Below are 15486 nucleotides of genomic sequence, written 5' to 3'. Positions count from 1 at the left end.
AAGGTGTGTGTGTGTGTGTGTGTGTGTGTGTGTGTGTGTGTGTGTGTGTGTGTGTGCATGTGGGTGTGCATGTGGGTTCTCTTTTACATACGCACATCTGGACACCACTCTGTGAATCCACTATTTGAATGCTTTGAATGGCAGGAAATGTAGGCTTCTTGGTAAAGTCTTCCATGTGAAAATTTAGTCACAAAATACGGAAGGTAGGGCACATGAAAAGATATGCTTTGGCTAGTTAGCATGACAATATTAATAAGCTGTATCTATATATTCTGTGAAGGCTTGGCTCAGTTGATCAAAAGAGCAGTCATAATTTATGATCAGAGCTAAAAGTCATCTGCAGCATGGTCAAGGCAGCAAAGACAGCACATCTTGAGAGAGGACAGGACGTCTGAGAAGTCTATTGGACTTCTTTGATGGAAAAGGCCTGGGACTTTTCCTTGATGGAATGAAAACGGATATCAATATTATCTGAAGACACCATCCTTCTGCTTCTGTTAGCTGTAGAATATTGGAGGGAGAGAAAAGATGGCTGCTTTAGTTTGAGAAAAGCATAGTGCTGAAAGGAAGTCTGTGTATGAGCATGGAAATGGAATCTCAGCACAAATTCCTCTTGACATGGCCTGCCTGAAGCTGAAGCCTCCCCATGACCCATCTTTCCTCTGGCCCCACCCTCTTTTTCTCCACAAACATCAAGGGAAGCACAAAAGCACAGAACACATGGACCATGATACAATGGACCAAGAGGAAATATTCAAAGCGGAGAGTTTAATGGCAGAGAGAAGATGGAGCCTGTTCTGTGGGACTAATTACTTCACAGATCCAAGGTTCTGACATTCTCATTTGTCACCATGCCTATGCTTCGTGAACATGTTGAGTTGTCTATGTGTGTGTGTCACTGAAATTGAACCCAGGGCCTTGTGCTTGCTAGTCTATCTCTAAGCCATATCTTCAGCCCAATTCACATGTTAGTTTTGATTTCCTATGATCAGTAACTCTACCTCTGTTCCCTGGCCAACTGGACTGTCCATTTTACTCATCGATTGGAAAAATGAGCCTTGCTCTTCGTCAAGAGATCAGGAGGATAGGGTAGAAATGGACCATTTTATCACTTGCTGCAAACTAAAAATTGGAACTTCAATGCATATTGACACAATCGTTGAGTGACTTATGTTGTTTAGGTAGGCTAACATGAATCTGTCTTTACTCAAATAAGACTAGATGGTTATATACCCAGAAGAAATAAGACTGGCTGAAGATTGGCCATTTCAGGGATGCACTTTCACAACTTGCTCTTTATCTTTATTTTTTTCCCCATTGCTCTTTGCTTGTAAGAAAAGAGGATGCAAGCAGTGCCCAAATGCACAGATTAGTTGGCAACACACTTGGAATGATACAGGAAACACGTAGGTGTTACTTGTTTTTGTAAGTCTTGAGTCATCTGTTCTACAGGTCAACAGCCATAAAACTTACTGTAAGGCTGTCATTTTGTTCCTTAAGGTTTTGGATCAGGTCTTGATCTGATGTGATGCCATATCCTAGTGTCTAGGGAACATGTGTACTTTCACAACAGTATGTTTGAGAAGATTCTTGGTTTTCTCAAAAGTCATATGTACTTTGGATTGGAGGATTGTTGGTACTTGGTTTGATGTGAGAAAGAGTCTAGCAGCTGAAAGGATTGATGCAGCCTACTGAGTGGAATCCCTCTCAGGAAAATGTCGAAGTAGAAGAGTTGAAACAACAGGAGAACAATTTGGAAAAACAACCTGGAATCTGCCAAAGGAGAAAATATGTATTCAAGGTCTGTGTAGATGAGAAAAAGCACAATTCATTTTCTTCAAAACAAACTATAGAAACACACACACACACACACACACACACACTCACAACCAGAAAGAGACAGAGAGGTGAGTGGGTGGGGAAGGTATAAATAGATACATAGATTCATAGATACTCTAAAGGCAATATATGTTCCTAAGTAGAAACAATTAGAATATATACTTTAGTGTCTAGAATGGCCGTGCCAACCAATGTCTTTATCTCTAGGCATAAACTGGCTCATCATTCAATTGTATTGACCTTCTGCATGATTCTCGGCTGGAAGGGAATTTATCTTAGACCACACAGCTAGTAAAGAACAGAACAGGGATGAAAATTATACCCCCATATCTCCAAAACTTTCCTTCTTTTGTTAAACATTGTCTTGTATCATAGTTTTTTTCTGATGTGTGATTTATCAAATGAAAAATGACTTTCACTGACTTTTTTGTGTTCTCTTTAATAGCTCACTATTTATGTCCAGCCACAGCAAAAACACACTGCTGAATATGCAGCCAACATAACCAAAACTGTGTTTGATTATTTTGAAGAATACTTTGGTATGAATTATTCTCTTCCAAAATTAGGTGAGAATGGCTTTTTGTTTGTGTTTTCTTATTTCTAGCATCACCTTTGTTTGTAACCTAGATTCACTCCTTGCTTCTGTATCACCATTTGTGAACAGACACATCCAAGTCTTTTATCCTGTGCCTAGAATATGTGACTCGTGTCAACTTGACTCTGAAAGATAAGATTCAATCGGGATTCCTCCAAACTTGTTGTACAGGCTTGGTTCTTATCTGATAGATGCATATATTCTTTCCTTTCCAAATAAAGATAAAGTATTTGAGTATGTGTAGAACACTAGAGAACTTATTGGAACTAGAAATGTAACGGCCGTTTATATCAGTTGATTTTAAAGTGCAGCACCCATACAGATAACTCCACTGCCTTTCCATCCTGGGGAATGAAGGAGAGTGGGGTTAAACGATATTATAGTCCATCAATTTTCCCACTAGCATGTGAGGCAAATTCTCCAATAGTTAAAACCAGACACTAGGGCTGCACAGGCAGATCAATCTGAGAAGACCCTCATCTCCAATTAACCAGCAAAAGTCAGAACTGGAGGTGTAATTCAAGTGGTAGGAGCACTAGCCTTGGAGCCAAAAGGCCAAATGAGGCTTTGAGGCTTTGAGTTCAAGTCTCAGTACTGACATAAAAATAAAAATAAAATTAAAATTAAATAATAAACAATGAGGAAATAGTTTCCCTTACATGTTAGATGAAAATCCTGTCTCCTTTTCCTTTGTTGTGCTTCATTTAAATTACATGCAATGACAAAACATTACATATTATTTTATTGTTATTATAAAGGGAATATGCAGAGGGGTTATAGTTACGTAAGTCAGGTAATTTCTTTTGAGGCAGTGCAACCCCTTTGTTTATTTTCTCCAAGTTTATGTGGTTCATTTCCAACCCGGAGTCTAATGAGTATCACTGCTGCACTGATTTACCCTTTGTCCCTCCATTTTTGTGTCCCTTTAATCCTTCCCCCAAAATGGAAAGTGAGCAAATAAGACAGAAAGAGAACAAAGCCCTCGTGGAGTTCATTTTGATAACTATTGTTTCATATGATCAAAGACACAAAGGCATTGAGCCTTTGTGTTCCTCTCTGAATTATCCTCATCGTGTGTGAACGCCTAGAGCCCTTTGCTTCAGCTTCCACATGTGAGAAAATACATGCTCCATTTGTCTCTCTGAACTTGGCTTACCTCATGTACCATGACTTGTTCTAGGTTCATTCACTTCCCTGCAAATGACATAATATTATTCTTTCTAATGGCTGTGTAAAATTCAATCGTGTATAGATAGCACATGTTTTGGATCCACTCATCTTTTTTAGGGTATCCGGGTGGTTTTATCACTTAGCTGTTGTAAATCGTGCCATAATGATCATGGATATGCCAGTATCTTTATGGTGTCCTGGCTTATGGTGTTCTGGTTAGATACCCAGGAGTGGTATGGTATGGTTGTGTCATAGGGAAGGTTTGGATTTCGCATAACACATCACATTTTGACTGTTGTTCATAAAAGGGGAAGCTGTGTTTCTCACTCATCACCTCAGCATTTTCCATTTGGGATTTAAACTAGTTCTGTTCAATACAGACCCTACTGTCAAATATTATGTCTGAAGACTGAAAACCCTGATGGAACTCAACCTTTTAGACCTGGAGGGAATTTAAAGAGCATGTAGTCAATTGCATGTTCCTCTTGAATTTATCTGAGACATACTTGTAGATGGTCAACAATCAGATTTACAGAGAATTAGGCTGATCTCAAACTGCACCGTGCTGGGGGACAGAGTTTCCAGTATTCTCTGTCCTAAATCCAAGACCCATTTCTGTGTGCTCTGAAGCTCTGTATTTCTCAGTGCTCATTTATTTCTCAGTTCCTTTTCTCCTCCTGGTTTATCTTCCAAACAGATGCTTTCCATAACCTCAGTGAAAGTCGTGGGAGGGAGAAGGGACAAGAATGAATAAACATAAACTTAAGAAAAAAAACTAATAAAAATCAAGTACTGCACAGAAAGGACTCAAAGACATAAAAATCATAGAAGCTGTGAAGGAAAGTATTCATGAGTCGCATTCTTTAAAAAGAAAAAAAAAGTCACAGTGGTGTCTGGAGACAGCAGGAAAAAGCTCCGTGGAAATTTTGAGTACAGTAGAACCCACTTGTTTACACACATGATTACTGCTTTTCACTCTAAGAAATTATTTTTAGCTTAAAAAAATTCATCAATAGAACTTAATTTGGAAAGACATGGTATGAACAAATGGAAAAAAATGCATTTCTCATCGGACTCTTGTCTTTTTCCATAGACAAAATCGCTATTCCAGATTTTGGTACTGGCGCCATGGAGAATTGGGGACTCGTAACTTACAGAGAAACAAACTTACTGTATGACCCTGCGGAATCAGCGTCGTCCAACCAGCAGAGGGTAGCCAGCGTGATAGCTCACGAACTTGTGCATCAGGTATTGAACAGCCTGCTTCGGAATCTAGATCAGCAGCATACAGATAATTCAAAGTATGCATTACAGAGAATATTTTTTAAAAGAGCTGACTCAAAAAAATCCTGCATTAAAATATTTTTAATATTAATAACCTTGCAACTCTCAGGTGCTGGTGGCTCAGGCCCATCAGCCTAGCTACTTAGGAGATTGAGATCTGAGAATGGTGGCTCAAAGCCGGCCCAGACTGGAAAGACTTTGAGATTCATATCTCCAATAAATGACTCAGAAAAAGCCAGAAATGGTGCTGTGGCTCAAATGGTAGAGCGCTGTGTAGCCTTGTGATAAAGGATCTCAGGGACAGTACCAGGCCCTAACCCCCCCCACACACACACACACATGCACACTAAAGAAAATTTAAGGTTCATTAACGAGTACACAATGAGTAACTTTTTTTTTTTGCCAGTCCTGGGCTTGAGCTCAGGGCCTGAGCAATGTCCTTGGACTTTCTCACAACTAGAGCTCTACACTTGAGCCTCAGCACCACTTCCGGCTTTTTTCTATGTATGTGGTACCAAGGAATCAAACCCAGGTTTTTGTGCATGCTAGCTGAGCACTCTACCACTAGGCCAAACTCCTGGCCCAAACAATCCATGTAACTTTATATATTCCCAGCAATATGACAATGAAGACAATAATCCAAGGAGAAACAAATCATTAATTCCAGGATAAACCAAGCAGAAAGAAAGTGTTAATTACAATGTCTGCCATTTGTGTTAGAGCGACAAAATTTATGATGACAAATACGTGTTTTGTAAGTTTTGAAGGTCTTTCTACAACAAGGATAATTTGAACTGTGTCTTTATTGCTTCTAATTTCAGTGGTTTGGAAATATTGTAACCATGGACTGGTGGGAGGACTTGTGGCTAAATGAAGGATTTGCTTCTTTCTTCGAGTTCCTAGGAGTAAACCATGCAGAAAAAGAGTGGCAAATGGTGAGCTCTGAACACATCCAACGCTAGCTCTTGTTTGCACATTCAAAGCACATGGAAGTCTTCAGGTTATGACTGGGGGCCAGGTGCAGTGGTGAGCTTAGAGGTCTGCTGTGAGAGTAGGTGGAATTCATGGCTTCCTCTGGATGGTTCTGTGCTGAGAGCTTTGGTTCTGTCCCTAGAGAACAAGTGACAGCCATACATTGGGGTATCATGGACAGAGTCAGTTACAAATTTATAGAAGGAAAGGAGAAAGGAAGGAAAAAAAACACAAAAGAACGAAAAAAGAAAGAAAAGAAGAAAAGGAGAAAGAACTGTAAGAAGGAAGGAAGAAGGAAATGAGGGCAGAAGGGAAAAGAGAGAAAGGGAAGAATGAATGAAAAAAAGAAAATTATAAGAGAGGAGGAGGGAGGAAGGAAGGAAGAAGAAGGTGGGGGACAGAAGGAGAAAGAGAAGATGAGATGAAGGAAGAAAAGGAAAGAAAGGAGGGGACGGGTAGAGGAAGAAAGGGAGGGAGGAAAGAATGAGGAAGGGAAGAAAGAAGGAGAATGTGAGGGAGGAAAGATGGAAGAAAAAAGGAAAGAAGACCGTGGCAAAAAAAGGGAAAGAGAAAGATAAGGAGGGGAAGGAAGAAAAGAGGAAAAGAGAGAGGAAGAGAGGAACGGAGGAATGGAGAAGGAAGGAAAGATGGTAAGTAGGAAATAGAAAGAGAAAAGGAAAGATCAAAGTAAAGGTCAAGCTTGTGATCCAGAAAGTATCTCCGGTGTGAATCCTTTGAAAAATGCTGGTCTTCTTTTGTCTTACCCTAGACATATTGCCGAACTAGAGTGGAGTGATGAAAGCTTACCCTGAGTAGTTAGATACGAGCCAAATCATGTGTGCACCATTTCTTAGCTGCAGGAGAGGAAATGTGAGCGTGAAGAAGTTACATAACGCTCTGACTCAGTTCCCTCTTCCATGTCTAATAAGAACACTGCTTTCTGTCTCTCTCAAGCTTAAAAGCTCTGTATATACACAGAGTGCCCATTAACACTATGCTTGGGTAAGGGGTACCAAAATTTCCTTCTACAATCCTAGAAGGTTTTCGTTTCTAGTTAGATCACATAAGGATCCCTCTCTGTGGAACACATGAGTGCGTGTTTACATAGAGGTGCATGCATGATTACTAGAGGTTGTGTACTATGTAGAATACTGCCCTCTGCTGGGAAAATTTTTATTTGAACAAATGAAGTCTTGGAAGTCCTTGTAGTTTCCCTATCTACTTTAAATTGGGATAAAGTTATTTTATAACAATTGCGTCTTTAAAATTTTAAACTCCATGTAAGATTTTCAATCATGGAACTCTTTTGAGATTTTGGACAAGATAATTCTTGGTTATGTGAAGTGTTTTAAAAACGGCTAATAATCCCCAAAGCTGTGAATCACTACACTAAAAATTGTCAGTTTTATAAATTATTAAAATAAATGACCTAAGTGGAAAATTATTTACTCTTAAACTAACATATGTGCTCCTTCTATTAAACTGTTATGAGAAAATATATAAGAATATTGTATAAATTATGTAAGAAGTTAATATTTTACTTTTGTTTACTATCTCAGTTTTAGTGTTTCAGAAACAATCTCAATTTTAGTGTTCCAGATATGGTGAATCACACCTATAATCCCAACACCCAGGAAATGGAGGCAGGAGGATCTTGAGTTCGGGCCAGTCTAGAATACACACGGTAGAGTTCAAAGCTGGCCTAAGTTACATAGCAAGATCTTGTCTTGTAACTTAGTGATAAAGCACTTTCTTAGCATGGTAATAACAGGTTTTTTCTTTTTCCCTAAGCACCAGAGGTGGGGTTTGAGTAAAAATCTGGTTTTATTCATATGATATATTCACAATTCGTTCATTCCTTCATCCATTCATTCAATCTAGTTAGCCAACAATGGAGAAGACACACACCTGAACAAGACACATTTTCATTGCTCAGTGAGTTCCCAGTTTAGGGTCTTATGAAAGAAAGAGTCTGATAAATACGGAGGTTTACTCACTGCCCTTTGTAAGTGCCACAATAGTGGATTCTCATTTTAACTGCATATATATATATATATGTATATATTACAAAGCCTAAATGCCAGTAAGTGGAGAGAGAGTGAACTTCTAGCGTCACACAGACCGCTGATGTGAAAGCCAGAACCACAATCAAATTTCCTGGTGCCAAAAATAGAATTCTCTCTACTCTTAGGTGGACAAAAATGTCAAAATCCAGGTCAAGATTTTTTTTTGGAAGTCATTGCTCAGCTTATTAAAAACAGAAACCTTGAAATTGGGGAAAATATACTAATACAGCGTGCTCCACTTCTGGACATATTTTTAATTTAGTGGGACCAATAAAGTGTTCATTAAGAAATAAGGCTATAGGCCGGGAGTTTGGCATAGTGGTAGTACTTGCCTTGTGCATGCACAAAGACCCAGGTTTGATTCCTCGGTACCACATACATAGGGAAAAAAAATGGAAATGGTGCTGTGGCTCAAGTGGTAGAGCTCTAGCCTTGAGAAAGTCCAAGGACAGTGCTCAGGCCCTGAGCTCAAGCCCAGGACCGGCAAAAAATAAAAGAAGACTAAAAGGCTATATTCCATCATCTTATTGCTTAAGAATCAAAATAGTAACAGAAGGTAATGTACTAGCTGTGTTACTCTGTGAGTTCATTTTGTCAGGTATTATGCCAAATGCTTAAATGGGCATTATATCTTCAATCCTGCATCCAAATCCAGAATGGAGGTCCTATCATTACCACTATTTAATTAAGGAAGGAACTTGTTTGGTTTTACATATCAAGGGAAAACACTCAGCGCAGTGACCCACACCTGTAATACCAGCTACTTAGGAGGTGGAGACTAGGAGAATAGTGGTTTGGGTCCATTGTGGACAAGAAGTTATTGAGATCTCATCACAACCAACAATTTCAGCATGATGCACATCTGTAAGCCCAGCTGTGCAGAAGCTTGTAGGAAGGAGGAACATGTCACTACCCAGGGGAAAAATATGAAATTCTTTCTGAAAAGCATTTTAAACCAGGTGTCAGGGACAATCAGCAGGCCCTGAATTCAAACCCCATGCCCTGAGTTCAAACCTCAGGACCAGCAATAAACAAACAAAAACCAACCAAACAAACAAATCTAGTGCTGGAAAAAATGATTATTGGGATTGAAGACTAAACTCATGTTTTCTTTGACTAATTATGCATGGTCCAAATTCCAGTGACCCAGTGACATGAAACAAACATGAAACACCACCTTTGACCCCTAGGCCTTGGCAAGTTCTCAGAATTAGCCCAGTGAGATAAGATCACACTTTCCTATCCCTCAGGTGAGGAAAGGGGAGTGGGGAGGAGGCCTTGAAAATCACACGCAAGTATGAATGGTGCTTTACCAATGCTTGCCAGTCACAAGTAGCAAATAGAAGGGAACGACTCTGGCATACAGCAATCAGTACAACATGTAACGAAAGACAGGTGCTTTAAGTGGCTACTAAACATTTGCCATATGTTATAAACATAAGCTATTTACTTTAAACGATTTGCTTTAAATTTGCTTTCATATCTATTTGTCCCTCCCTACACACACACACCTATGGTATTCTGAAATGGAACTGGTTTGTTCTGTCCTTTCAGCGTGAACAGATATTACTTGAAGATGTATTGCCTGTCCAGGAAGAAGATTCTTTAATGTCTTCGCATCCCATTGTTGTCACGGTCAAAACCCCGGCTGAAATCACATCTGTGTTTGATGGGATCTCCTATAGCAAGGTGGGGAAAGCAAGGTACTACTCTGGGCATCTTTCTGTTTATTGACTTTCCTTCTAGTAAATATCCTGGAATGGTGAGTGTGGCCACGCCCCCTCCTCCCTCTGCCTAAAACCCTGTGCTCAATCTTGCCAGCGACTCTTCAGGACTATGCACTAAGGCCGGCAGTGGCCACAGTACTTTGAATTGATCTTAAACATGATTGTGTTTTGGTTTTCTTTTTCTTTTTGTTTATCACTACTTTCTTTCTGATAACTAAACTTTAGACTTTAAACATTCCAGAAGTGGAGGTGTGGCTTAAGGGGTAGATCACCAGACATGAATGAAAAAGCCAAGTGAGAGTGTGAGGCCCTGTGTTCAATTCCCAGTACCCCCTCCCTCCCCCGCACACACGTACCTTTAAGCATCCAATGTAAAATTGTTTGCTTTTATTCTTGAAAGAAAATAAGTGTCATTGTCTGCTATGTAATCAATGAGGACTGCCGTATAAATGCAGCTTATATTTTGCTTTTCTAGCAGAACCCATTAATGCTACCCATTGAATTTGACGTAGTTGGAAGAAAATATGCTTCTTCATATCACATAACATTTCATGATACTAAATACTGTAGATGAAGCATTTTTAACCACTAAGACTATTTGAAATATTACTTAAAAAAATCTAGACACTTAATGGTCTCTTTTGAAACATCATCTTCAACTTCACTTTCAGATATATACAGTATTCTTGCAGGTAGTATCACTTAAGCTTTTATTTTAGTAGCTGTCTCCCTCAGTTTCTCATAGTTTGCTCTCTACATTAAGTTACTCAAAAGTTACTGTGGCCTAGATACCAATGGCACATGCTTATAGTTCTAGCCACTCAAGAGGCTGAGGTCTGAGGATCAAAGTTCAAGGCCAGTTCAGGCAAGAAACTCCATGAGACTTTTATCTACAGTTAACCACCAAAAAGCCAGAAGTGGAGCAGTGACTCAAGTGGTAGAGCGCCAGTCTTTACCTAGGCTCAGAGTTCAAGCTCCAGTACTGTCATATACAAAAAGTTGCTGAGGATATATTTGGTGGTGCTTAAAAGGCCTTTATTTGTAGTTTAATAATGAAAACAAATGCTCATTGATGATAGTTTCAGTGGAGGAAAATATTAGTATTTCAAGCTTAAAGTATATTTGGAGTTTTCCTTGTCCTATTATTTCTATGGCATCTTTGGGGAATTCTTTTTTTTTTTTTTTTTTTTTTTGCCAGTCCTGGGCTTGAGCTCAGGGCCTGAGCACTGTCCTTGGGCTTTCTCAAGGCTAGAGCTCTACCACTTGAGCCTCACCACCACTTCCGGCTTTTTTTTTTTCTATGTATGTGGTACCGAGGAATCGAACCCGGGTCTTCATGCATGCTAGGCAAGCACTTTAACCACTAGGCCAAACTCCCGGCGCCTTTGGGGAATTATTTTATTAAGTTTGCTTTCACATTACCAATGATTCTTTCTACCTTTCTGCTAAAATGATAACATCTCATTTGCTTATAATAATTCATACCAGCAAAGTTGGATCATTTTTCTCTGAGTCCTAGATACTCTAGAGACTTAACATATTAGGGCCTAAGTAAACAAATTTGCCTAAGTTTGTAATCTTGTTACTAGGCCCCCCAAAAAGTTTAACATGTTGATAAATGATAATAGAATTTACTAAATGGGAGATAATAGTTTTCTGATTAGCTACTTGAAAGTTGACTTAAAATCTCATTAATAGTGCACCTAAGTATTACTCTTATAACACATAAAAGTAAGTTCAAAAACAGAGGTAGTAATCTAATTGTTTTGATGAAAGAAAACCACATATGATAATCTACTTTTGAGGAACTTTTATGCCTTAATTATATCTAAGAATTTATGCTAAATTATTTAGCAAGGTAATTCTTGGAATTCTACTTCCCTGTGTTTAATATATATTTTTCCACCTTGGAAATATATTTTAAACTTTCTGGACTTTTCCTTCATCCAAGAACTTGATTCCCTCCCCCTTATCATTTTTTCATTAGCAGAGCTCCACCTGCTGGTGTATGTGGGGAAGTGCAAGATTTAGTTGATCCTTGGGTCAACAAAATGATGATTTTAGTAATTTTACTGTGTCTTCTAGTTCCTTAGAAGCAACAATGAAGGAGGTGTGTCATGTGGTATACTTGTGCTAAAAGAATAGTTTTTGCAACAGTATAGTTTAATAGAGCCTTCTTAAAGGAATAATCATGCAATGTCACAACAGTGGTAACTAGTATTTATTCCTTATATAATTTGAATTGTTTTAATTCATCCCCTTTCCCCATCATAGGGAGCTTCTATCCTGCGAATGCTTGAAGACTGGATGACACCAGAGAAATTTCAGAAAGGATGTCAGGTATGGTGTATTACTTTGAGTGGTATTAATAGCAAATTATACTGCTCTGTGGTTAATAAATGGTGAGATAGTCAACTCATTAAGGATAGTTTGTCTCTTCTTTTACTCAGGCATAGATAACACAGCAAGAAATAAAAGGCGATTTCAAGTCAAATTAAGAGACTACATGGTGTCTACAGTTATTTTTAACCAGTGTGTTATGGAGAAGTTCTGTTACTTAGTCATTTTTTAAAGAACTTTTGTTATTTAAACCACCACATTTAAACAACATTTATTTTCTCACAGTTCTAGGGCTAGATAGAGTCCTTTGCCTCTCTTGCAAATGGCCAGTTAGTAATCTTACAATTCAGTGGCACATCCACAATGCCTTTAACCTGTCGTCCATGTTATTGTTAATTTAAAAGCCTTGTCTATAAATTTCCTCATGTTAAAATGCTCTACTTTTAGATGGCCTAAACACTGAACTGAATTGAATAGATACTAATTACAGTGCCATGAGAGTGCTATTGTACGAAAGTACGGAGGGGAAAAAAAAATAAAACACTTTTCTCTATCTTCACTCTTGAAGTACTCACTAATATCTGCAAGCAGGTAAAGATCCACACATACCATTCGATAGGCTCCCAGATTAGAGAGAAAATCCATCACCCCAATATCCCGCAGCAGAGATAGCCCCTCAGTTCTTCAGGCTGGGTGCCATATTGAAGTTCAAGGCCTTTCCCTGACCAATACTAGCTTTCAGCCTGAAATAGCTTCCATGAGCTAGCCTGCTGAGTGTGAGGGTGGCTAATGGCCTGTTTTCTTTCATGTGTATAACCTTCCCCTCCCCCCACCCCATCCCAATCCAGCCTCAGACAGCAACACCATCGAATAGAAAAATATCCTGCAGGCACACCCGGTGAACTAAAAAGTAGAGAGGTCATAGGGAATGGGTACCAGTGTTGGAAGGTGACATGAAAAGGAGAAATGCATCCATCCTTTCTTGTTATTCCAGGATCAGTAGGGTCCCAAGGTAAGATAGAAATGGCTGAGCCAGGAAATATCCTTTCCTTGCACACACACTGGTGGTAAAACACTGTCCCCTGCCCTCTTGTGTAGTGAGTATATAAACACCAGTACCAACTGGTGAGGTACCACAACCTAGGTTGTGGGCTAGAATGATACATTGCAATTATCCAGACAGAGAGGAAATTTCTTCATAGACTGTTTTAGAAGGACTGCTAAAAAACAAAATGAAAATAGAACTTTAATATGGTAGCTATGTAAATTTCCATTCCACCTTGGGTTCAGGAGAGTGAAAATGTGCATTGCTATTTTTTTAATCCCATAACAATAATTGTGATGGTAAACCTTATCCATGAATTCAAGATGCAGAATAATAATCTGAGTCATTTCCTTCTATTATATAAAATGTAGGAATAAAGTGGGGTATGAATTCAAGATGCAGAATAATAATCTGAGTCATTTCCTTCTATTATATAAAATGTAGGAATAAAGTGGGGTATGCTTATAATTCTGGCTACTTCAGAGGCTCACATCTGAAGAGTACAATTTAAAGCCAGCTCCCAGCATAGGCAGGAAAGTCCTTGAGACGCTAATGTACAATTAACCACCAAAAAAGCCGGATGCGGTGGCTCATGCCTGTATTCCTAGCTACTCAGGAGGTTGAGATCTGAGGATCAAAGTTCAAAGCCAGCCCAGTCACAAAAGGACCTGAGATCCTTATCTCCAGTTAACCTCTAGAAAATGGGAAGTGGGGCTTGGTTCAAGGGTAGAGTGGTAGCCTTGAGCTGAAGAGCTCAAGGACAGCGCCCAGGCCAAGCTCAATCTCCATGACCCCCCCCCCTCGACACACAAAAGCTATAAGAGGAGCTATGGCTCAAGTGGTAGAGCACTAGCTTTGAGCAAAATAATCTCAGGTACAGTGTCCTGGCCCTGAGTACGAGCTCCAGAACTGGCATAAGAAAAAAAAAATCCCATTTACTTGGAAAGTGGAGATAGTAGTATAGAAGTTTGAGGCCATCCCAGGCAAAAAATATAGACAAATATAGATAAATATAGATAAAATACTGATGTGTACATCAGTATTTCCAGTTGCTTGGGAGATGGAGGTAAAAAAATCCATGGTCCACAGCTACCACCTGGGTAAACGCAAGGTCTGAGAAATAAACCAAATGAAAAGGGGCTGAAGGGCCGGGAGTTTGGCCTAGTGGTTAAAGTGTTTGCCTAGCATGCATGAAGACCCGGGTTCGATTCCTCGGTACCACATACATAGAAAAAAGCCGGAAGTGGTGCTGAGGCTCAAGTGGTAGAGCTCTAGCCTTGAGAAAGTCCAAGGCCAGTGTTCAGGCCCTGAGCTCAAGCCCAGGACTGGCAAAAAAAAAAAAGAAAAGGGGCTGAAGGCATGGCTCAAATTGTAGAGAGCTTGTCTAGCAAGCACAAGGCCCTGAGTTCAAACTCTAATACTTCAGAAAAGTGATCATATTAAACACTAGTTAACACATAGCTATGGTTTTGATTATACTAAACATCTAACTGTTTTATTACGATGATACAATGAATAATCAATGCAAACTTCTGGAATCAATAACCCCCAAAATATAGATTATTTGCTTCTTCTCCCTTCCTTGCCTGCCCTCTAGTGGTAATGTTGAGAAGTGAATTAACCAGAAGCACAAATGAAACAGTAGTTAAGTGCTCTCAGACCTCTCTCCGGTCTTCCTAAAATTCTGCTATTTTTCTCTCTCTTTGTGCTTAAAATTAAGAAGCATTTAGCAGATACTATGATTTAAGAATAGTATCTGATTTAGGAATAGCACCTGCTTAAAATATGGCAACTTAAGGCAAAATAAGTTATGAAGTCAATTATTGCCAGGTGCCAGTGGCTCATGCCTATCATCTTACCTACTCAGGAGACTAAGATATGAGGATCATGGTTGAAAGACAGACCCAGCAAGAAAGTCCTTGTAACTCTTATCTCCAGTAAACTGTAAAAAAGAGCTGGAGGTAAAGCTATGGCTCAAGTGGTAGAGCACAACAACTAGGCGACAGCACCCAGGCTCAGAGTTCAAGCCCCAGGACCATCAATAACAAGAAGAAGAAGAAGAAGAAGGAGAAGGAGAAGAAGAAGAAGAAGAAGAAGAAGAAGAAGAAGAAGAAGAAGAAGAAGAAGAAGAAGAAGAGGAAGAGGAAGAGGAAGAGGAAGAAGAAGAAGAAGAAGAAGAAGAAGAGGAAGAGGAAGGAGGAGGAGGAGGAGGGGAGGAAGGAGAAGCAGGAGCTCTTTTTTTCATATATTTATTATTGTAATTAATGGAAGGGTTACATGATGTTTGCCAGATAGAAGGTGCATTGATTCCCATACATTGATACCCTTTCACATGTCTTGGTCCCCATTTCCCTCCCCCCACCCCCACCCCTCATCTTGTTTTCCCCCCTTCCCTATCCAATCCAACTCTTTAAAAAGTTTCCTGGAGTATCAAACATGACCCACTAT

The 15486-nt window shown here is 39.4% G+C and overlaps 1 protein-coding gene across 1 annotated transcript in view; it reads left to right on the top strand.

Annotated features, from left to right (window-relative positions):
- Enpep (glutamyl aminopeptidase) overlaps window positions 1–15486 on the top strand; it is a 76659-nt gene that overhangs the window by 25622 nt on the left and 35551 nt on the right. Inside the window, exons 4-8 of the mRNA XM_090356681.1 lie at window positions 2285–2405; window positions 4698–4852; window positions 5710–5823; window positions 9481–9615; window positions 11928–11993. Of these exons, the coding sequence (XP_090212807.1) occupies window positions 2285–2405; window positions 4698–4852; window positions 5710–5823; window positions 9481–9615; window positions 11928–11993 (591 nt within the window). The remainder of the gene's footprint in view (window positions 1–2284; window positions 2406–4697; window positions 4853–5709; window positions 5824–9480; window positions 9616–11927; window positions 11994–15486) is intronic.

Source organism: Megascapheus bottae, chromosome 23 (assembly GCF_031878675.1).
Source record: "Megascapheus bottae isolate mThoBot1 chromosome 23, mThoBot2.hap1, whole genome shotgun sequence".
Taxonomy (NCBI): Eukaryota; Metazoa; Chordata; class Mammalia; order Rodentia; family Geomyidae; genus Megascapheus; species Megascapheus bottae.
The sequence above is the reverse complement of the archived record's forward strand: the minus strand, read 5'-3'. Positions and strand labels throughout refer to the sequence as shown.